Source organism: Musa acuminata, chromosome BXJ2-11 (genome assembly GCF_036884655.1).
Source record: "Musa acuminata AAA Group cultivar baxijiao chromosome BXJ2-11, Cavendish_Baxijiao_AAA, whole genome shotgun sequence".
NCBI lineage: Eukaryota > Viridiplantae > Streptophyta > Magnoliopsida > Zingiberales > Musaceae > Musa > Musa acuminata.
Genome location: NC_088348.1, coordinates 7,381,252 through 7,405,059, shown reverse-complemented (window position 1 = coordinate 7,405,059; position 23,808 = coordinate 7,381,252). Strand labels below are relative to the sequence as shown.

Here is a 23,808-nt window from a genome sequence, read left to right as displayed (position 1 = left end):
ATAGAATTTTTTTCTAATTTACCAATTCTTAATATATTGAATTGGACCAAGAGAAAGAATGACCATAGTAGAATTTTAAAGAGTATAGGCTAAATTTTTTTTTTTTTATTGCCAAAAAGTATGAATATAGCTTATTTATTTTTGTAAAATTATATATCCTAATATTATTATTATTATTATTATTATTATTCAAAATATATCCCTTCCATTAATATCCATCCAATAAAACTAAGGACAATCACTGCTGACTATAGTTACCATTACTAATTTGAATTAAAATTATCAAATATATAAATACTTCAAAAAGTCATTATTGGCATAGGGCATTATTATCAAAGTTAACTAATTAACTACATGCCAAATATAAATGTATAGGGTTAAAAATGCATGTGATGAATGAACCTAAGTAACATTTTTCGACTGTGGGATGAATATGACCATTATTTCAGACATTTTATATATTTTGTTAGCACCAATTGTGCCACTTAAACTCTAATAAATGCATAAAAGTCATCAAAGCTAATTTTAATAACATCATAAAATTCATACACTTAAGCTGTATATATATTTTTTTTTTCCAAAAAAGCCTACTACTATTTACTTTTTTTTTTTTACTAAGTGACAATCCTCTTGCTATCAATAACTTTAAAAAATAATATAATATTATTTTATTACTTACAATCTCACTAATATAGATTTTAAATTTTTTTTCTCATAATCCCTTATTTCATCCTCACTAACATCGCTCCTTGCTAATATCATCATCACTAATTCAATCCAATGTGTACATCACTCGTACGTTTCCTTGAATATCTCTTTGCTTACTATATTATCGATACTTAACATAGGAATGTTGCTTATTATCTCTTTATTTGTTATTGATATTGCTCGTCACTTGACATCGTCCAACCCTATTCGTGCACCTTCTTGATACCATCCTCTTACGAGACGAGGAGAAAGAAGAAGAAAAAGAGGAGGAAGAAAAAAAATTTATATTTCGAATAATTTAAAAATATTTAAAAATAAATAAAGAAAAGAGTAAGGATGGTTGTAAAGTGAAGTGGATTAAGATGAAGATTTGAAGTGTATGATGGAATGACATGAGAAAGATTTAAATGAGATCCAAATCACAATTATTATTTACCAATAATATATTATTGGCGGAAAAGAAAATGATGGGGGATAAGCATTGGGAAGCTGTTGACTTCTACTATTGGTATGTATTGACCATAGAGAGATGATTTGGTAGGTATTGACCATAGAGAGATGATAAAAAGGTGTGCAAGTAGAAAGTAGTGACATTTTAATTTTTCCTTTATTTATCTCCTGATGTTTACTACATGATGATACCATAGAACAAGACCCAGGCAAGTCCTTATGACCTAACCCTTGAGATATAAATCTATTTATAGGATCGATCACATGAATCTTTTATCGATATTAAAATATATTTTTATATATAAATATAAAATAAAAACAAACATTATAGTCATAATTGTTTATGCCCAGTTACTTAGATTTTTTACAAAATTATATTCTATAAAGGTTTATATTTAGGTATCTTAATAGTATTTAAATTTGTATTTATGTCTCTTTATCTCTTTTCAGACCATTAATAATATTTATTTCATCGTATCGATATATATCAATATATATATATATATATATATCATCTTAAATAGATTTAATCTTATTTTATCTAATTATTTATAAATAAAAATATTTTTTTATCTCAACATTCTTATTTCTGCAATACAAATGATACATAATATCATAATTTTTATTTTTTATTTATTTCGAATCATACACATGATCTGTCTATACAAAAGCTGTAAAACAAGGAAATTTGAACCCATGATCCAAATGCCTTGAAGTCAAGAACAAATCAAAGAGAAATAATCCAGGTCAATGCTAACTTGACTGGTTGAAATCATTCCTCATGTAATCTAAAAAGAAAAGTACAAAACAACCACTAATAAAACACATTTTACATTCCCAAAACTATGTGTGACTATCCTTTTTAAGGGAAAAAAAATGTTGCTCATCTTGTTCTAAGAAGTTTACTCCACATCGAATTTAATATGGTAATTAAGAAATATTTAAATTTTTTATTAGCAGCAACAGGATAAACAGGGTCTTTCCACAATAAAATTGAAGGAAAATAGTTTCCTTCCATTTCTGTCACATCTTTGTCCAAAAGACATTTAACTTGATCTGAAACTGCATCTAATGAAAAAATGATAAGAAAAAAGAAGTTGATGTTCATCAGCAAAGAGGTGAAACTACTGCCTTTTTGCATTTCCCCTATGTATTTTATCTATATATCAGACTCCTAGCCTTAGGCAAACACCACTAGGAATTAATACATGTTATAACCCCTGATAAAACTGGGGCTCCCCTCTTGCAAAAGAAAAAAAAGGAAAAAAAAAATATATGTGCCGTGGAAGAGTTAAGGGATCGGAAAATCACTTTGCCACCTTCTGGGACTTCATCTTCCTGTTATTTACACTACAATTTGGGCAGATATATTCCAACCCATCTGTCTTTGCATAATCCTGCCACAGAAACACAGAAAAGCACAAGCTACATGTGAGATTTCATGGTCATGATACTGATCTAATGGTGATCAAACTCTTAAGTCTAAGAGACCAAAAACTACTTGTCATGAAGAAACAAAGCAATGACGCATGATTTTGAAGTCTTCTACCATTAATGCATCATGTGATATTAGGTTGTAGACGTAGGAAGAAGAACCTTAAAAGTAGCAAGACCCTGACGTCGATCACAGCCAAGGTGAGCCCATTCGCTGCAGGAGCCACAGCTCACCCAATCACCAGGAGCACTACTGTAGAAGAATCAGGGTACCACAATGTCAAGATTTTGGAGCAGAACACAGTGCGGTAAGAAAATTAGCGCTTGCTTACCTACGACACAACAAGCAACATTCTCCGTCTACGTCATTGTGTGCTAGTTCATATTCCAAAAGATACATTTCATAATGTTTTTTTAATGTATTTCCAACACCCTGGAGTTAGCCATAGGACAAAAAATGGAAATTTAGTTAGTTCATGTATGCACAGTTTCAATATAATACAAGTCCAGGAATAAATTTGAAATTTAGGACGATAACAAGTCATAACCCAGCCATAAGTGCATAAGTATCAGTTTGTAAGACAACCAGCCTTAGTGTTATAAACTGAACTATATTTTAATTACATTATGGAATGACGATTATTTTCCATAAAATTGGTATTCCAGGTTGAAAGCATAACTAATAGAAGGCGAAACCATGTTTCATTCTAATCTTATACATAAATGGAAGGAACTGCACTTAGGCCAATAATTGCTGTGATAAGTATGTTATGATAGTGCCCAAAGCACTGGCTTGTATCTTGTGATAATTGTAAATTTCTAACAGCTACAATCCACTCCTCTTGCAACCTATAGCAACATTAACTAGTTAATTAAAAGAAAATAATAACTTACAGTCATTTTATTTGAAGCTGTATAGTTTTGCATCTTTGAGAAAATCTGGCCTTTCCAGTTTATGCCATTCCCAACATAGAAGCCTCCCCTTGAAACTACCTGCAGAAGGGGATATCCATGAAGCATAATTTGAGATTCTCATGTAGGAAGGCATATGACCAACACAAAAATGTGGTGTTTTGGGAAAAAAATCAAACGGACCTGTCTATACAAGTTGAACAGATCCAGGCGCTTTGCGTTGAGTACAGCATCGGGAAACTTGGATATTCCTCCTTGGGGAACAAGCCGATTATGTCCTCTAAGAACCAGAAACTGCATAACATCCTCAAGAAACTCTACCTGGATTACAATGAAAAGGGAGATAAGATAGGATATGCAACCCCATTTGGGCCCAAACATGTAGCATATACTTACTTCAGAGCAAACTTGAATCGAAGATCTATTACATCCATGTTTCTTCAGTGGCAGAGGATTCTGAGGTACAATCTTCTGTTTTGGACGAAAAGAACTTGACATCGATGTTCTAGGTGTCAAAGGAACACGGACAGTGTTATTCTTTTTGGAAGATGCAGTCGGCACATCATCCTGAATGCCTAAGGGCAACATCCGCTGTCGAGAGCATGGAACAGGCTTCATTGTAGCAACCTTCAATCTTTTCCGACCAGAAAATGAGAGTATGTGAATTACTTCACATGAAACAACTTCCTTCTTGGCATCCTCAACATCATTAAGAAAAATCCCATTTTCCTTCATGGTTTGGCTACAGGCAATAGGTTTAGCTTCGGAAAAAGTTTTGGACCTCTTTGTAACAACAGATGAAGACAAAGGAGGCAGAGAAGACAATTCATGTCGGAAGATAATTTCTTTCCCTTGTCTATTCCATAAGAAAAGAAGGCGATCAGCATCTTCTTTCTCAAAAGAAGCAACTGGAATACCCTGTATACTCGCAATGCCAAGAGTGACCAAGCTGCGATAGGAGACTTCAGATGCTAGCTGTTTCAAAACCTGTACCACAGGCTTCATCAGACATGCAGTCATCATGTGCTAACATGCATATATTGCATTCAGCAAATAGGACCATGAGAAAAAGCCAAAGGTTCATGAAATATTATTTTCTTTTACCATTTCAGATAGACGCTTTTGAAATTGATAAAAAAAAAACAGAACCAAGAGAAGCTTGCACATGCAATAATCATAGGAACAGAAAGTAAGCATATTTCAGCTCCAGATAGAACTAAAGTTTGCAGCAAATCATCATTTTATAACTGATCACCAAACTTACAGATCTATGTTTGGGGACATAAATAAATTGGATATTAACCTGAACAGCCCAAGATGGAACCTTCATCCGGACTTCAAATGCAGAAGCCCCACAAGCAACAGAAACTGAAGGCAGAGACTCGTACAGAGGTGGTTTGTTTTGGTCACAATCTGGAATAGCATGAACTAGCTGACTCTTCTCAATAAGTTCATTTTTTATGTGGTTTTCCAATACCTGCAAATTAAGAGAAAGTGTCTTAGATACAAAAGTCTAACAATTTCACAGGCACATAATCATGCTAAGGTTTTACCTGATCATTAAGACATGACTGCACACTATCAGATACTAAGATGGAAGTGTGTGTGGAACTACAAGTTGTGAGATCACATCGCATGGTAACAACAGCATCAGAAAGTGGCCCATCTTGAAGAGGAGGTGCGACACTGTCAGGCATTTTGTCACAATCCATCAGTTGTTGTAGCAAAGTAATGTCATTCAAATACAAAGAAAAATTATTAGATATGACCAACAATTGCTTAAAAATTTCATTGTCATGATCCAAGTAAAAATGTTCATTCCCTCTTCTGTTCTCACAAAACAGTTAAGTCATTGCAAAAGGCATCGCATAGCAAGTCCCCACACAACCTAGGATCATCCCCACTAATGGCACAGGACTCCATATCATCCAAGCCTTTTCCATCCCATGGATCAAAGTTCCACGGAAGAGTTGACTGCAATCAGCTTCGACTTGATGTCAATCCTCTCAAAGCATATATATCAAAAGAGGTAATGCACTAAGACCTATCAGAAAGTCTGGTGACGGTGTTGTACCACACCCACTAAAATAATAGACAATAGATCGCACGAGCAGATATGAACAATCATGCCCACCACACAACCTGTTTAACAACAAAGGGTGCATATGAATTATCATCCGATGACAACACGACCAAGGTTGGCCAGGAAGCGTCTCCCAATAGTGATGTGGCCGAATTCAACCATGCAGTATCATCCTTTAATGAGACAGTCGAATCTGGCTATAAGGTGTTTCCCGACAATGATGCAATCAATTAAACATCTCCCGACAACAATATAACCGAATCCAATCATGAATCATCATCTAATGACGACGCGACCAAATCCGATCATGATGCATCTCCCGACAGTGATACGATCGAATTCAACCATAAAGCATCATCTGACAATGACATGACCGAGTCTCCCGACAATGATGCAATCAAATCTAGTCATGAAGTATCATTTGATGACCTCGCGATCGAGTTTGACTAATGAAGTGTCTCCCAACGAAGATGCGGTGAAATCCGACCATGAAGTATCATTTGATAATATCAAAACCGATCCACATGCCAAATATACTCATAATAGGTTACATGGTCAGTTTGCTTTTTAAGTATAATATCATGCCTCAACCCCCCGTATTGTCACGGACAAATTTCTAAACAAGGTGTTTGATGTAATGCTTATATCTGTCCGTGTCTATTGGCATGTTCATGCCTTGTACAACATGTAAAGGGGCGGCCGAAGGCTTAATAGTCCCATTTTAGTTGGGTTGGTGGCCTCTTTAGGCTTGTAAATAAAGGTTGTGTCATGTAGACACGTGCGAGAGCTTTTCGGTCTGTAATGGACCATTTTACCCTTTGTTGTGCCACTGTTCAGAGCTTGTAAAGTCTGTTTGTAATTTGCTTTGTCTATGAAGTGTTTTTCGGACATGTTTGCTTGTGGATCCCGTTTGAGGCGTTCTCTTTAACTCGTTCTCTCTTTTGTTGGTCCTAAGGGACAATGGGAGGCTTCGGGGAGGCTGACCTTTGCGGACGGACGCGCAAGGGTGCCGCACGACTTAGGCAAAACCAGCTAAGTCCGTGTCATATGGTATCAGAGCGGGACAAGCACTCATAGAAACACTTGACATGCAAACGTGGGGGACCTAGCGGGGCTGCGTTGAGGGCAGTCAGCACATGCGCGACCGTTTGAGGGAAAACGGGCATGGAGATGTAGGGAAAAGAGTCGCTCAGAGGAGCGGGCATCTGAGATTGGCATTCAGAGGAATGGTCAACCCTTCGCGCAAGAGGCACCACGAGAACAGGCAAGCTTGGAAGAATCTGGAGCGCACAAAGGTTGGGATGGCTGAGTTTGAGCTACGGCTCAACGTTGACAACTTTACTTGATGGTGCTCAAGGCAAGCGAGGCGCTTGGCAAAAGGACGAGACCATGCAAAGTGGAATGAGTTGCTCAGCGACCGAAAGAGTTGTGCAAAGCTCACAGAGGTGAGGGGAATTGCTAACTCGAAGAATTCGGTACTCATGCATGGGCTTGTATGCGGACGATGGATTGTTCGTGGCCATCCCAAGGCGACCGAGACTCGGCGCCATGGATCATTGAAACTTTCTCTTCGGCATGCGAAGGATACGTCCGGAGGAGGCTGAAGTGTGCAACGAGTTCAGCATGTTGCTAGGCCTGGAGGGGTGCAGCGGTGGCTGTATTGACGTGGAGGCGCAATCTAGCAAGTGCGTTTGCAAGAGGCAGAACAATGCACAGTTTGTTCAGCAGATCGGAGTAGTCCAAGGGGATGGTGGTCTCCGAAACGAAGAGAGATGTTGCTCCAACGGGACAGTTATCCAGGAGGGATAAGTCTCGGCACTCCAGAGGGAGAATCATGTGAGACGGACTTCACATGTTGAGGAGGAGTACATCACAAACAACAACTCCACGAAGCTCAATGGACTGAGCAAGCGGCGAGGAGTCGTCGCATGATCTCGCTTGAGAGAATGCATTGGTGGATGCATTGCGAGATTAAGTGGGGGAGCAATCCAAAGCAACTCAAATGGAGGCACACTTGGAGTCGATATGGAGATCGGACTCAAGGGAGGGCTGACCCGTGGAATGGTGGGCACGAGGGCCACCATCGACTCAATGCAAAAAACGAGGAGCGGAGCAACTTGGGTGTAACTTGGCGAAGTACCCAAGCCGCATGAAGGGAGCCAGCATAGAAGTTGGAACATGGAGCAGAGGCACAGTGCTTTCCCTAGACAGAGGTCAAGGACATGAACTCTTGCAGAGACAGGAGTAGAATCATGCTGTTCCATGGGTCCTTCATTCTGACAGAGCGGACTCATCTTGCATGGTGCCAAAGACGAAGGGAGCTTCGGGGCACATGCACCTTATCTCGGAGGAGCATTTGATGGAGGAACTAAGGCGACTCAATTTGCGAAGGCGAAGTTGGGTTCAGAAGGCCTTAGCACGGGGCAAGAGGACGCGGAGGCGGGTACTCTTGAAGAATATGCCACAGTGTTGCCATTCAAGTTGCCATGAGGGAAGCGGTGCGCAGCGGAGATTGTGCTGGTTGGGGCAGAGGCCCAGGATCCAGACAATGGTGCACTAATTGCAGCGAAGTCGGGGGACTTCGGGAGCTACTAGGCGACGGACTGTCCTAGAGTGGTGCTTCATCTAGGTGTGACCCAAGAGTGGGTGGATGAAGGTCGATTGCCAAAGGAGCGAACAAAATCGAAGGTGGAGGAGACCTTGCGATGTATTGGCAGAGGCCACACATGGAGGGTTCACAATTCGAGTTTATTCCACAAGGATCAGAATGCAATGGAGATGTCACCAGGAGGCGACATGGTGCAGCGGATCATGGTGGAACAGTTCGTGGCAATGCGACACACACGACACTGTCCCGGGAGGGACTAGATCATATGGAGGTATGATCGGGAGCTACTGGGAGCTCCGCTTTGGTGAACAACACGACGGCAAGAAGGGCTATGGATTCAAGGAGTGAAGGCCATGGTACCGCAGAGGCGGGTCTTCCGGGCGTGCACCGAATTTTGCATCGGATGAAAACCTTGGTCATCAGCATATGGGGGCTGGGTTCCACCAAGGGAAAAGTTCGAATGCAAGTACCAGTGAGTCCCATGAGAGGGACTTGATCATGCAGAGGTATGATCGAAGCAGCTGGAGAGTTGGACTGCTCCAGAGCTCATATTCGCTTAAGGGAGCCCGACAAGTCAGAGGACAAGGTCGAGTAAGCGAACGTTGCTACCAAGGAAGCTAAGGAGAACAGAATCGGTGCAAACCCTACAATGTGATGGCAGAGGCCATGCATGGGAGTTGTAGTCTATCTTCCCATCGACCAAACAGACTGCTTGGAGAACACAGAGGTGTTGAAGCAGGAGGTCGAAAGGGGCGAGGAAGCGACGACAAGTCCAGAGGGACTTAGCTACCCAAAATCAAGCAATCAGTGAGAATGGAGGTGGACTCAGAGGAGTGTCACGAAGGCATATCTACTGATTGTGAAGAAAAGGGATGTAGATGCGAGGTGACGGATAGTAGGGCCATGAGCATGGCAGCGCCATGGTACCGCAGAGGCGGAACTTCCGTCAAAGTCATTGATCCCTTGCTCTCACGGAGGGAGAGCGCTTGGTCGTGAAAGGGGCCGAGGAGGTGGAGCATGCAGAGGCAATCTCCAAGTACCGAGACAAGGCTGAAGGGCAGAGGCCAAGAAACTTCGTAAGACCGGTGTCAACAAGTTTCTCATCAAGATAGCCGTAAGTGAAGGACTTCGGGTCATACAAGAGTGCACGACCAAGGAACGAAGCAAGCAGTACGTGGTGCTGTACCTTTGCTACTCAGTGGAGTAGGCGGCAGGGTTGATGGAGAAGACGGTATAATCCCAGAGGCGACCTCATCTATCAGAGAATTACTCCAAGTTGGGGTGAAAACTTCCTGCATTCCAGAAGTTCAATGGCATTGAGAAGGTGAATCACAGTAGCTAACTTAACGCAAGGAGTGCAAACACTTCAAGTGCTTCAGAAGTGTGAGCAAAGAGCAGGCGAAGGCCAGTAACCAGCTCGATGCATGAAGTACAACCTCGAGGAGGCGGGCGAAGTCAAGTAACCTTTGCCTTCTTAACTCTTAAGAGAATGGGCGAAACCGAGTACCCCAGTTCTCTTATCTATCCAGCAGAGGAGCTCTGCACAAGTTCAAAGACCCTTCGAAGATAATGGAAGACAATAGTTGTCAAATCCTCACCAACGGTGATCAGTGCTACTGAGAGTAGATTGTCCGCTTCATTTCCCAACGAAATGCCAATCGAAAGCGGAAGTGATGCGAACCTACTTGGATGTGACAACTAACTGAAAGAAGAGTCAATGAGCAGATTTTGTGGAGGAAGGACCCAAAACTTCAGAAGTTTGTGAGGCGATGCTCGTTAAAGCTCCAACAAGCATCCACCCAGTTCAAGCAGCATGTGGAAATTTTGAGAAACTGGCGCAGTAAGAATGGTCTTTTCCTTCATTTGGTGGATCCGCAGGAATCAACGAGGATCAATACAACTCAGCCAACCCCACACCAGAGTCAGAGTCATTGGCGAGTTGAAGCAGCATGGCGGATCAAAGGTTCGACTACTCAGAAACAGCAGCGGAGAGCAGTTGGGAACCAGGAGGCGCATTGTAGCTAGAGCAGAAGATTGAAGACTCAGCAAAGGCGAAGAGTTGCAGTGTTCACAAAGGCTTCGACGAGGACGTCGAAGGGATAAGTGGGGGAGAATGTCACGGACAAATTTCTAAACAAGGTGTTTGATGTAATGCTTATATCTGTCCGTGTCTATTGGCATGTTCATGCCTTGTACAACATGTAAAGGGGCGGCCGAAGGCTTAATAGTCCCATTTTAGTTGGGTTGGTGGCCTCTTTAGGCTTGTAAATAAAGGTTGTGTCATGTAGACACGTGCGAGAGCTTTTCGGTCTGTAATGGACCATTTTACCCTTTGTTGTGCCACTGTTCAGAGCTTGTAAAGTCTGTTTGTAATTTGCTTTGTCTATGAAGTGTTTTTCGGACATGTTTGCTTGTGGATCCCGTTTGAGGCGTTCTCTTTAACCCGTTCTCTCTTTTGTTGGTCCTAAGGGACAATGGGAGGCTTCGGGGAGGCTGACATTTGCGGACGGACGCGCAAGGGTGCCGCACGACTTAGGCAAAACCAGCTAAGTCCGTGTCAGTATGTCGAAACACAATGGGAGACAAATAATAAAGGGGAGTGATACGACCCTTACTAAGTACATCCTAATGTAATTTTAACATGATCACCCGTTGGATTCTTTATATCTTCAACATCATACTTGCGACGAACCTTGAAGCTAAACCCAGATTGAGTTTAAATCCTTGACATGTCAGACAACTAAAATCTATATTGTCAAGTGGTAAATCCATGACCCGATACATAAGATAGTTTTAAACCTATTGAGATTGTTGAATGTTGTCCACAAGGTGAGACTTGTTCCTTCGAGTTTAGTACATATCTAAGTTGCATAATTATTCTATTTTCCTATCTAAGTAGAGTAGAATATATACAAACTATAATAATGACATGAAAAGAAAATGAAGAAAAATAAGATGCATCAATATAGAATTTAAGCATGTATTAAATATGATTTGCTCTTTTTCAATTGATATTACTATATGACATGCAACATAGATATTTATAATACAATATGTGTTGTGGAAGTGTGATTTAAGCAAATGCAAAGATAACTTTCATAGATATGATAATTTTTGTTTTGCATCAATATATGATAAACATACAATAGACATAAATCAGTTATTATGAGCAAATTTTCTTTTCTATATGAAAATATCCTTATTATCTTGTTAATCCTTTTCATTGGTATTATACTCTGCATAACATGGACTTTTGTAATTGAAACGTATCGGTTTAATGTATTGTTATGTGCTTTCTTTTGAACTAGTCTTATTTTTTATTAGGCATTTGTGCTAAAAAAAACATCCTAAAGATATTGTTTGAAGCTAGCATGATAAATGTTTGAGGTGAAGGTAGGTTTGGTAATTGAACATTATTGTAAGAGATGTATAAAATGTTTAAGGAAATGCAGTAATTGAACATTACTGCTTCATGATTATTCAAGGTGAAGGTAGGTATGGTAATTGAACATTGTTGTAAGAGATGTATAAAATGTTTGAAGAAATGCAGTAATTGAACATTACTGCTTCGTGCAAAATTTTATGTTTCATGCACTTATAATCTTCTCGAGATTCAAGTAAGGCTAGAGCAGGGTATAACAAGACCTGTGTCAATCCATGGCTAAATCGGTATGGTTCCGATCCATTCCAGCATATCGTGTGTCGGTATGCCAAAAAAATATCACGAACCGTTTAGGGGAGGGAAAAGGAAGAGGAAGAAGGAAGAAGAGAAAGAAGAAGGAAAGAAAAGGAGGTGGCATGGAGGAAAGAAGGTATATCAGAACAGGTGGTGGCCGGTGGGCAGCACGTGGTGGGCGGTGCATGATGGAAGATGAGCAGACGTGTGAGCATTGGTCATCAAGTCTCTTTGCAAGCATGAGTTGCATCCCCGTCCTTAACCCTAGTTAAAGAAAATATATACTATATATAGAATACTAGACGGCAATGCCAGGTTTGGGCTGGTTTGTGTACCAATAGATACCAAACCAGCAAGTTCAACAAACCTTGGGCCTAAGTATGTAGGGAGGTCATTTTCACTTTTCAAACCCACGGGAGCAAGGCCACAATGGAACAACCTTAATGTTACACTACCATCAAGCATACAATAATAATGATTCATAAAAATAAGTATGGGGATAGTTGACATACCTCATTCGATTATTAAGTTTACTCCCACGAATCTGAGGCAACAATAAGATAATGTTAGCTAAATGATAGCAGAGAATTTATTATTTAAACAACTAATTTAAATACTTGATTATTGAAGATAAGGTGATAAGGCTAGTAGGAATGCCTCTTAATATATGTCTATTTAGGTCTGAAGGTCCCAATAGAATCTAGATGCACAAAAATGCTTCTAAGAATGTATAATCTAGAATTCATGATTGTAAATGCAAGGCTTCTAGGATATCAAGAATGTTTTGATTAAAAAAGACATCCATAACTTAATTTTTTTTAAGTGCAGTGCATAAAGTGAAAAATAACATCTTCTTACAATTGCTAAGGTTTTGTAAAATTGTGAAAACTGTTTTTTTTTTAACTACTGATAAAAATTGGTTAACTTTGTGAAATAACTCGGTCATCTGAGAACAATAAGTTGATGGGAAAAACAGTAAATTAGCTCTTGGAAATATCCTCCCAAGTTGTTTTTTCTCACTTCAACTAAAAATACAGACTTGTCTTGTTAAAATTTTGCACCTAATGATGTTAATATTCACCACGATTCGAGCGAGAAAGGAAAGGAATGAAATCACAAAGGTGGCAAACCTGGAGAAAGCAAAAGCTAATTAGCATATTGCAACTAGGTTTAGCTGAACTTTTGTGGTTCTTGTCAAAGGAAATCATCCATTTAAAGATAAAACCAGTTATCATTTGTCAAGAAGCTTAGACATATTAAGCATTAGGAAAAGAAAAAAGAAGTCGTTGATTCACGATACTTACTTCAATGTTTAAAAGGGCATTAATGCCGTCTTCCAAAGAACCCAGTAAACATGCATCCTGAAAAGAGTGGTTACAACGTTAAAACTGTGGAACACCTGGGACACAAATATTACTTCTAGAAATAAAAGGCCCCTACTCACCAGCGTGCGAGGTAATCCGCAAATGAGCAACCTCATATCCACATCACCATCATTAATTTTTGTCACAGGAAGAGAATCGGATGAGGTTTCTTCACCCTCCTCTGCAGCTCTATCTGGAAGAACAATATTTATTTTAGGAGCATCTCCCAGTAGCTGTGGCCCATGATTGCTGCTTTCTTTTTGCCCATTATCTGGGAGAACATAGTTATTTCGTACACAGTACAAGCGGAAAGATGCATGAGCAAGTTGGAAAGCATCCCATGTGTGGCTACATGAACTGCACAGAAAATGCTCAACCATGACATTCAGCAAGTTTCGTTACTCAAAGAGAGAAGTGGAAGCACAAAATTATACCTTTGTAAAACAGACAGCAATGCCTGGCGGAAATGAGAAGCTGTGTAAGATGAGACTGCATTCTTCCAGTATATCACATATGGAGTCCCCTGACAATCAAGAATCCTAAAATCAGTATTTCATCCACATGTAGACACTATTGGATCAGCTCTTAAAACATAAAGCATTAGAAAATAAATGATGGACTATTTAATAAGTGAGCAGATACAGAAACATAAGTAGTGCATGTTCCTTAATCGCAGAAGTCAAGGTTTCAATAGCACCAATCAAAAGAACATGAATGCAATTGTATAATTTTTTTATAGCATCCACCTTTGAGTGTAGTGCTTGTGCGATTTTTTCACCATTGGGGACCTCCAGATAAACCTGCGTCCATCATCACAAGTCAGACATGAACACATACAGGATAAAAATTAATTAATGTTCATCAGAAAACAAACAAGTATCACTTGTATTATGAGAAAAAGATAAAACAAATTGAGACTACATTTTGATCATATCATTAAACAAATGAAACATCTTCCACAACATGGAAAACAAAAATAAATATTTAAATAAATACCTCCTTTATCAGTACAAATCAGATAAAATGCAGCCAAATAGAAGATATTTTCATCAGCTTTAAAAGATGATAGCAATTATACCCACAACAGAATATGCCACACAATACACATACAGAAGCACTCTACAGAAAACCACAGCACATGCCCAGCACAAGCACAATGCTGGATGGCACCAAGGTGGATCGCATAGGAAGCACCAGTCCAGCGGATGAATGTGCACATGAGGCACAGAGCAACTAAATCCTAGGCTACACTTTGAAGCATCTAACAACAAAAGTATGGCCCAAACTGCGGCTTTTTAACAACACTAGATGTCCGATAATCACTTCCAAAAAATCAATTTTCAATGAATGGTTATGAAGTATGCAAGAGAGAGAATGATTTACACAAGGGAAAATATTGACTTATTCAGTTTGCTGCAGTGTTCTCCTGATACTGATGTAGCGTTTTCAGAAACTTTAATGCTCAATTCAAAACACACATGTAATACAGATAAATGAAACTGAATATCAGTTTGGATAATTATATTGCTTACTGTTGTCGGTAATGGAGGATCAACAAGGGCACTGAACATATCGGGCTTGGACACATCAAGGTCCCCCCAAACAAGTGTGCCTATTTCTTCCTCATTCTCAAGCTGAGACCCTTGAAAGTACAAGATATTCGGCTTCAGTGACTTCTGAGCTTCACGGAAACTATCCACTGATGGATTAACAAGTGTATGAACCTGCACCGGAACACAATCAATCAGTGAACAAAATCAATGGTATAGAACTTAAAGAACACCATAACATGAACTTCAAAGAAAATACCAACCTCAAGGCGACCTGATGAAACAAGCTCAGGAAAGGGATATGGATGCTGTCGTTTTACCTCATTTCTTTTGCCAGTAAATTTCCCACATAAGACAGCAACGAGTCTACAAGTTTGCTTCGAGAAACCGTGAGTTTGATGCATCATTCTTTTATGTCATCAAATGCATAGCAACCGAGCTACCTCAGCTTCCTCTCAAAACCAATACCTTCTGCACCCACTTCCAATCGAACCCGAATGTGGGATAAACGGAGAAGCACCGGTTCTATTCCAACTCTCTTATCCAAGAAACCCAAACAAAATCTACAAACCCTAAATTCTTTGATCAACAAAGCAAATTCCCCGCCAAAAATCCCAACTTTCCGCTCAATCGTCTCCAGAGACCACCAGAAATAGCAAAAAGTTCCAGGGATTTGACGGGCCCCCAGATTCCCAGATGAAAAAATGGGCGACCAACAAAAGGGCAACCGGAGAGTAAAGCGAAAAAAATGACGAAACAAAACCTACCAGACTCGGACCTCCTTTTAAAGATCATCATAAGTACATATATAGAAACCCACGCCCGAATCGGAATCAAAGTAGCCTCCCAAACGCGGAGACCAACTAAACCGAACAAAGTTGGAAGGACAAAAATTCAAACAAATAATCCAAAAATTGGTTAACCAGAAACGGAAAATATGGGATTTTTGCGCGTCGGCAGCGGGATTTTTTTGAGTACGCGAGATGGGCCTCGTTCGTTGTTACGCTCGGGCGTCGGTTTGGATCCATGCCGGTTCTTTTCTTCTTCTTTTTCTTACTTTTTCCGATCCGATTCATGACCTCCTGCTTCCGCTACCGCTGTTCCAAACGCAAGAAGAAAAGCGAATTTTTAGTGTGTGATGATCAACCTTGACGTCCACCCGCTCTCCCTCGTGTCTCTTCGATCTTCCATATTCCTGGATCGTCGACGCGGGGGATTTGAATCCCTGCTCGATGGACGTACAAGTTTTCCTGGTTCGCGGGTGCGTTCTTGGCTCCGACGAGGGGTCTGCCAAGCACGTGATTCGGATTGGTTCAGTTGTCCCTCCGGAAACATTTAAACGAACGAGATACCCCAAATGGGGACAAATCGATCCGCATAAACACAGACTACTTTAACCTACATATTAAATAAGATGGGCGGTTCGTTAAAAGGGAATAAGGTGACTCGAGGGATCATTCCACACATCTAGTTTGGATACATTGGTCACAGTCATGTGGAGGAGACCTTCTTTAAGACTTGCGGTTAATATAGTGGGGTGGGGAGACCTCTCGACACTCGAGAGGAATCAGATTCATGGAAGGAGTGCCAAAGTGGAAAGGGCGATATTTAGCGTAGAGAAATCGGGAGATGCTCGTCGCCATGGCCACTCTTGGATACAGAGGAGGTGAGGCAATACCGGTTTAATCTTTTCAATAGTTCTCATTATCATTCCAAAATAGATCCTTGGTTTTCTCCTGCCAACCCCTTTTTGAATCATGTGGAGGACTGCATCCAAAACCCCACACCGGTATCTCTTAGGAGCCGACAAGGGGTGAGATAAGCCAGAGGTAAATATCCCTCTTTTTGAATGTCGATGATCTGCAGATGTGAGGCTTAGAGGCAAAGGGGGGACTTTAGTTTTATGTTCGTTAGAGGATCTTTGCCTTTTTGATCTATGCATGTATAGTGCACCCATTATCATTAATTTTGATGATCAACCCAATACGGTAAAATTGATAAATTTATTTATTTTTTTAATTATCCTTTAAAGAGTTAAGAAAGTAATCCTATAAAGAAATGCGATTCGGGAGTCGGAGACATAAGTTCACTCGGGATATCTAAAATCCTATATCGTGTTTTAGTTAATTTCTCAAAATGATTACAATGGGGTGTGTTTGACAAGATAATTTTAACAGTTTAATTGAATTTAGTCATAAGGTGTTTAGCATTTGAATTGAATTTAGTCGGGTCGAAATGTAGAATGCACATGTTATTATCAATTTTGATCATCAATCCAATATGATGAAATTTATGTAATCTGATCATCTTTTTCGATTATTGTCTCATACAGAAGAGTTAAGAAGTTATTCTTAATGGGGTGCGATGTGGGAGTCAAGACAAATAGGAAAATAAAAAATGCTTGTGTCTAACTTCCTATATCTTGTTTCAGTTAATTTTTTCAAAATATTACGCTAGAGTGTATTTGACAAGATCATTCTGATAGTTAAATTAATCTTGGTTTATTACGAGTGAAAAAAACTCCTACGGTGTTTAGCGTTTGAATTGAATTTAGTCAGTTCGGAATGAAAACATTGCACTTTGAGATTAAGATTGTCCTGGCCAAAGTGCAAAATCTATTTTGGGATCTTGACGATTATTGCTTACATAAAAAATAATTAGAGGGTACTCTAAATACCTTCATCCAGGATGAATATATTAGGCATAAGGGATGTTTGGACTAATTAGGATGCACGAGTGTTTTGATGCTTATGTCTTCAGTGGACGTATCGAGTGCATAGAAGTGTTTTGCTTGGTTAAGACATATTAGGTACTTTAATTTTTTCATTCTTTTCTAAGCAAAAGTTTGGTTGTATAGATTACTTCATATACTTATTTATCTAGCATGTGCAAAGTTACATTATAGTTACCTTAGGCTCTTCAACATCTCTTTTGTCCCATGTCGACATATCACATTCAGGGGGACACTTTGATCACATCGAATACTTCAGATTTTTTTTAAATCATATGAAGACAAGTTCGAGTGATTCTATGTAACCTTAGATTATTGTGGTTTAGTTATTGATATCGACATAAAGGCACTTAGCTAATGCGAAGTTGTGATCAACTTGGGACTAATTTGAGGATGATTTGAAGGAGAGACCGATTTTTAGGCATCTCAAAGGCACGATCAACTTGATGCATTCGACTTAAGAGCATAACTTGAGAAAGTGATCATTTTAAGGAAGCAACATTTTGAGAGCATAGTTGTTCTGATGGTGTAATAGTCTTTAGGGCAAACTTGACTTAACAATGCAACCAACTCAATGACACGATGAGGATATGACCTTCTTGAAGATGTGATCAATGGACTTTGCTCGTTTCAAATAACAATTATTTTTTAGGATGTAATTGACTTAAGCATATGATCATCTTAAATATATAGTCATTTCGAAGAATGCAAACGCCTTGAGGGTGCAATCATTCTGACGGTTGTTAACTTGGTGAGTAGTGATGTGAGTATATTTTGAATTTAAAATAAGATCCAACCTTGGGCATACAGCCAAGATGTCCGGGCCTCAAGAGATGATGGAGGTTGAACTCAAGAAGACTATTTATTTTCATGTCACTTCTTAGAATTGTCTTTTTTTTTTGTCTCAACACGAGGTCTTCAATTACTAAGTCTTGTATCGCCCTTTGAAGTAGGTTTGGGAGCTTCACCGAAGACTTTTTGGCTATCAACCAGAGGAATGATGGTAATATTAAGCAGTTGGTAAAAAGTATGGATGACCATAAAGCGATGAGGATCAGAATCTTGTCATTGAATTTGGAGATGTAGCAAGCTCAGAACTCATCTTTGCCTTCTTGGATGGCTAGCAATGTTGTTGCAAACTTCTGGAGACATTGGCTACTGATGAAATGGATGGAGCTTAAATTCTTTTCACCAATTGCTCGTTAGACATTTTTCCATAGAGATAGTACCTCTATCGAAAGACTCCAACATGTTCCTCTTGTATCAGTTGGATAAAAGAAGATTGGTTCTGAAGATCCACTTAGTTGAACTCTTTCATGTGTTGTTTCTGTGTCATGTGTCGCTGAGATATCGAACTCCAATAATGCCCTCTCCTAAGGAAGATGGTGAGGTATAAAGGAGGGGAGCAGTATTCACGGGGAATATCTCCTCAGACAGACATACATCTCTTTGGGGAAGCCTTTGATCTAAGCTTTGCGTCCACCACCGTGAATGTGAAGTTAGAACGAGCCGCTCGCCCCTTGAGCTTCGCCGTCCAACATTCCTTCTTTCAAAGGCATTGTGTCTGGTCCATCTACGGGCCCTTGTTGCTGCCAATTTAGAGGGATGCAGAGACTAATTGAAGACCTCGAAGGTGTCTTCTGAGGGGAGAGAGGAACATCTATACAGGCAATTTAATGTAATGCTTCAAGAAAGAATTAGTTTTGCATTTCTCAGAAGCATTTCCACAAATTATTCTCAATTTCTACCATCATGAAGTCACAACAGGCAACAAGTTATCATAATGGCATGAATGCTGAAGAAAACAAAAATTCAAAACTTGGAACTATAAAATCAGTGAATCTCCTTTTGCTCAGAAAGAGCATATAGGAGTCTTTAAACCTGCATTCCCAGTGAAGTTACTATAGTTAATTGGAGGATGAACAGGTAGATTTGCCCTTTTCTTCAGCAGCTTGAAGTATTATTGCTTAGGCTTAGCTCAACCAAATAATCAATTGAGCAGAAGTCAGAGGTATAGTTGAATAAGTTCATCGCTCACGACAGACGGTGTCAGAACTCCGAGGTCAGTGAAAAGCAGCGTAAGGTACTGAGGTGGGGTGTAATCCCTTGCGGATTTTTCGATCTCAACACCTGCTGGGATGGGAACACCAAATTCTATCGGGCGCAGAGCAGGTTCTAGGTCCTTCTGATCCAAGGGATATAACCGCGCAAACTGCACATCATCATAACCAAAAAAAAAAAAAAAGTTCAGCAATGTTTTTGTCACCTTGGAAGAACACGATTTCTAATTTAATGTCAAGAAAGGAGGGAAAAGAAACTAATTGGCATCCTTTAAATAATAAAGAAGATTAAATAATATAACCACTTAAGAGTCTTCAAAAGAGTAATTAATGTCACTTGGAAATTAAAAAAAAAAGAAGCATGAGAAATTACTTATTTGCTTTCCAACAAAATGGAAGTCTTTGTATGATCACTAGAACAAACAGACATGGATCCTTCTACCATGTGGTCTGAAATTATAGAAATGAAAATAAAAAGGTCATTTAATTATCATATTAGGTACCACATTGGAGCAACTCCTCTCCTATGTTGGTGGGAACAGAACTTGGTTTATAGTACCCCATATCCCAGTACACCAGTAGGTTTACATAAATATAAATTTCTACTAACTAGAATAAGAGTTTCGTGTAATTTGCAACAGCAGAAGTTAAATGGAGTTACGAAGCCAAAATTTTTTAGCATAAGCTAGTTTGCACTAGGCATGCAATAATCTTTCCTTTTACTCAATTATATTCCTTAAATGCTCTTCACTTGTACTATAAAGTAAAAAAAACCTGAAAACATTTTAAGAAATTAACAATCATCAACAACAATAATAATAAAACCGTAAGTCCCAACTATCTGAGGTCAACTATATGGATCTTTTGTTGTCATTGAGATCTGTAAGAAATTAACAACCACGAGAATGAAAACAGAGCTATCCAAAAACCGTCCTTATAAAGCTAATTACTTAGAGATGAAGAAACATAACATACCCAGTAATCTAGATAAGTGGTCTAACACAGGAGGAAACTTCAAGACTTCACACAACAATTGAAAATTCGATAATATATAAAAGCCACAGAAACAAATTTTCCTATATTCCTGTGTAATACACAGGAAAATGACAACCGCAAGCTAAATCCCAATGATGTCCACTCCAACATGGAGTGGAAGATGAACATTCGTATATCATAAATTCTTCACAAACATCCACAATTATAACCTTCAAGAAAATCCATATTATTTATGTACAACATTTGAAACTGTCCTGGTACCTTGATCATGAAAAGCGTGGGGTATGACTAGAGCTTTTACACATGACACAATTAGGAAAGCACAAGTATGGCTCCAAATTTGACCATCTAGTCCTCAACATAAGCATCATACATTATAAAATGTTTGGTATCCCATTTCTAACTCCAGAATAGTTCGTTCTATCTTGCTTATATCCAACATTATAGTGGGAAAACGTACAGTTGTTTGACAAAAGCAATTTAGTATAATCAGGAAACCAAAATATGAAAAAAACCAAGACCTGGTTTCAACTTGAAGTATGCAATTACTGGTCATAAAAAAATTAAAAAGTTGATATAGATGAAAAACAGACCTTGTAACTTTCAGCAGCCACATAAACAGGTTTGTTCATGCTGTGAGCAACTAATGCAGTTTGATATGTTCCCATCATGTTGATAATGCCACCACTTTCAACAACTCCATCAGCCCCAACAAGTACCATGTCAACCTCATCCATTGCATAGGCCACCGCTGAATCAATTAGAAGCTTAACAGGAATTCCTAGTGTTGCAAGTTCTTTCGATAACCTTAATCCTGTTTTATCCGGCCTTCCCTCTGAAACAGAACAAACATGTGAATTTCTTTTGTTGAAGTTAAGGCTTCCAGTGAATAATCATATAGTCAAAATGCTTCTTCGAGATGGACCTGTGCAAAAGACTCTGAAGAGTTTTCTATTTGATGCTGCCAGCTTCAGAACTTCCAAGACTACTCTTGAAAAGCCATGAACTAAAATTGTGCAACCATCAAATATAAAATCTTGACCAAGCATTGCAATCGTCCGGCGTGCCTTGCAAGGTTCATGTCAAATTAAGCTTCAACTGAGCAAGGATTAAAATAGAAGACAACACATAGAAATCATGTACCTTCAAGGAAATCTCTCCAAATTTCTCCCCTCGCTCAATCAACCGAAGCTTTGCAGCATGAAAGTCATCATATTCAAGAGCGGAAGTTCGGGTTACGTACCGCATGAACAGATCACAACCAGCTGATAATGATATAGAAGTTGTGTCCCACGACTGTAAAATAAGCATGTAGTTTGGTAAAATTCAATGTCAAGAGATACTGCAATGAAACCAACAACAATTACAATTTAAATTAGGCAAAGTGAGAAGAAAATTAAGCATTTTGTCGCCAAGTTACTCAGAAAAAAAAAATCTGTGTCCATTGATTTATCATTCTAAAACCATGAGTATTTATATGTACATAAAAATGTCTGCTTCTTGCTCGACATACATGCTCCATATCTGGAAATTTTGGTAATCCTTTTAGGAAGAACAAGCAAAAAATAAGCTACGAGAATATCAACCAAAAAAATGGCAAGCTAACTGCTAAAGCAATTTTGGAAGACTCCATAAAATTATGACAAAAGATGCCACAAGAATAACAAAAAAGAAAAAAAAGAAAAACTGAACCAGGCAAAGTTCAACTCCTACATTCTTAACTTTACCTCCATCAAATCTTAAACTTATTGGATCAGGTATCCAAAATCACTGTCACCACTAATCTCGTACTCAGATTATATGAACATCTATATAATCCTTGGCCATGAATTAGTCTAAACTAAGGTTTTTCCTAGATAAAGAATTTAGTCAACTACAATCTCTAGTAGTAAATACCCTCAATTTATTTTGAGCTAAATCTTGATAGAAAAAATTCTTTGAAGTTTCATGCATATCTCAAATATTATAAAGGACAATATTCTGTAACATCTTAAGTGCCTTATGGTTGGTTGTCATCTAAAGTTCTTCACGTTACATTCCTAACTAGGAACCTTGTTACACATCATAATAATAAACAAAAGAATATATTCGAGAGAGATGGTGGGATGACTTCCTAATCATAGACTTAAGATGACCTAACCCTACACATGAACTACAGTAAATATAAACCTAAATGGAACTTGAGCCTGAGTCAACTGGTACCAAATGCGGTGCATCTACTTGTTCGATAATCTGTTTTCAATCTTTTTCATAGCGTCCTGAATAGTGAATACTATATAGATCGGCCATTTATTTACTCTTTTTATTGTAATTTTACACCTAAAGCAAAATCTAAAGTAGGCCTTTCAATTCCACATGATTGCGTGGAAGTCATGACTAGGCTATCAGAAATTGTTCCAACAGGTACTCATTATACGATTCAAGAATTCCAGACATGCACAATCTAGCAAAAGAAGTACAAAAATGGGTGAATAGGAAGAAAACATAAAGCAGGACGGCTTATAAGCGAATCATATATCAGCACTGATCCCACTTCCACATTTACAAGCGAATTATATATCAGCATTAACATATAGCGAACGGTTATCATAATTATCCGAAAACCGGCGAGAGTTCTATGAATCAAATCAACCATCCCGACCAAATTTTGTAGCGAAACTCCAAAGATAGTGAAAAGAAACCAAAAAAATGGTTCATAAACTGAAGAGAGGGGCGGATGTCGAACCTTAAGCGCGTCTGACGCCTTCTTAAGTTCAATCTCGAGCTCCATCATGGTGGTCGCGTCGCTGGAGCGGATACCGGCGACGAGGGCCATGATGGCGGCGACGGCCTCGGCGAGGTCGGGCTTCCTACGCCAGTGGTTGAACTCATCGATGACGCTGAAGGGCTTCGAGGCGGCGGCCGAGGCAGGCGGTCCCTCGGGAGGGTGACCAGCGGCGGCCGCAGCCTGGGCCTGTGACAGCCAGTCGCCGCTGATGATGGCGTGGTGCTCCGCCCGCGTCTGGTAGTAGGCGGAGATCCCGTGATTAGGTTTAGGGTTAGGCTCCATGATGGAGTCGGGAGAGGAGGTCGGAGCGTCTGCGTTTGGTCTCGAAGTTGCTCCTCCGCAACGAAAGAAACGAATCTCCCTTCTTCCTTTCCTCTTTTGATTCGATGATATATGTATTTTCTATATTTTATATTTTAAATACAAACAAAATAAATTTAACTGTTATTAAAAATGTATTAATCTAACG

The 23,808-nt window shown here is 39.2% G+C and overlaps 2 protein-coding genes and 1 long non-coding RNA gene across 3 annotated transcripts; 1 reads left to right on the top strand and 2 right to left on the bottom strand.

Annotated features, from left to right (window-relative positions):
• Positions 1-2,099: 2,099 nt before the first annotated feature.
• LOC135627378 (AT-rich interactive domain-containing protein 4-like) lies at positions 2,100-16,028 on the bottom strand. The gene is made up of 15 exons (XM_065133461.1): positions 15,049-16,028; positions 14,768-14,959; positions 13,982-14,035; positions 13,670-13,758; positions 13,316-13,592; positions 13,176-13,232; positions 12,384-12,415; positions 5,058-5,190; positions 4,808-4,981; positions 3,901-4,491; positions 3,688-3,825; positions 3,487-3,585; positions 2,925-3,025; positions 2,755-2,845; positions 2,100-2,555 (listed from the first exon to the last, which is right to left on the bottom strand). Exons 1-15 carry the CDS (start codon positions 15,190-15,192, stop codon positions 2,466-2,468), a joined length of 2,262 nt encoding a protein of 753 aa, XP_064989533.1. The 5' UTR covers positions 15,193-16,028; the 3' UTR covers positions 2,100-2,465.
• A 224-nt stretch (positions 16,029-16,252) lies between these two features.
• Positions 16,253-18,825, top strand: LOC135626220 (uncharacterized). The gene is made up of 2 exons (XR_010492296.1): positions 16,253-16,451; positions 18,470-18,825. It is a non-coding gene; the product is annotated as an uncharacterized LOC135626220 (long non-coding RNA).
• A 370-nt stretch (positions 18,826-19,195) lies between these two features.
• Positions 19,196-23,704, bottom strand: LOC135626219 (uncharacterized). The gene is made up of 5 exons (XM_065131381.1): positions 23,298-23,704; positions 21,716-21,868; positions 21,498-21,639; positions 21,166-21,407; positions 19,196-19,728 (listed from the first exon to the last, which is right to left on the bottom strand). Exons 1-5 carry the CDS (start codon positions 23,619-23,621, stop codon positions 19,522-19,524), a joined length of 1,068 nt encoding a protein of 355 aa, XP_064987453.1. The 5' UTR covers positions 23,622-23,704; the 3' UTR covers positions 19,196-19,521.
• Between the last annotated feature and the right edge of the window lie 104 nt (positions 23,705-23,808).

Bases quoted from the DNA above. Each gene is read 5' to 3' on its own strand.
- LOC135627378 (XM_065133461.1), bottom strand. From the start codon at position 15,192: ATGATGCATCAAACTCACGGTTTCTCGAAGCAAACTTGTAGACTCGTT. The intron at 14,960-15,048 runs GTTGGTATTTTC...GTTCCGGTGCAG, and splicing joins TTTCATCAGGTCGCCTTGAG to GTTCATACACTTGTTAATCC. The intron at 4,492-4,807 runs GTTAATATCCAA...CCTGTGGTACAG, and splicing joins TTCCATCTTGGGCTGTTCAG to GTTTTGAAACAGCTAGCATC.
- LOC135626219 (XM_065131381.1), bottom strand. From the start codon at position 23,621: ATGGAGCCTAACCCTAAACCTAATCACGGGATCTCCGCCTACTACCAG. The intron at 21,408-21,497 runs GTCCATCTCGAA...GTTCTGTTTCAG, and splicing joins CTTCAGAGTCTTTTGCACAG to AGGGAAGGCCGGATAAAACA. The intron at 19,729-21,165 runs GTCTGTTTTTCA...GATGATGTGCAG, and splicing joins TGGCTGCTGAAAGTTACAAG to TTTGCGCGGTTATATCCCTT.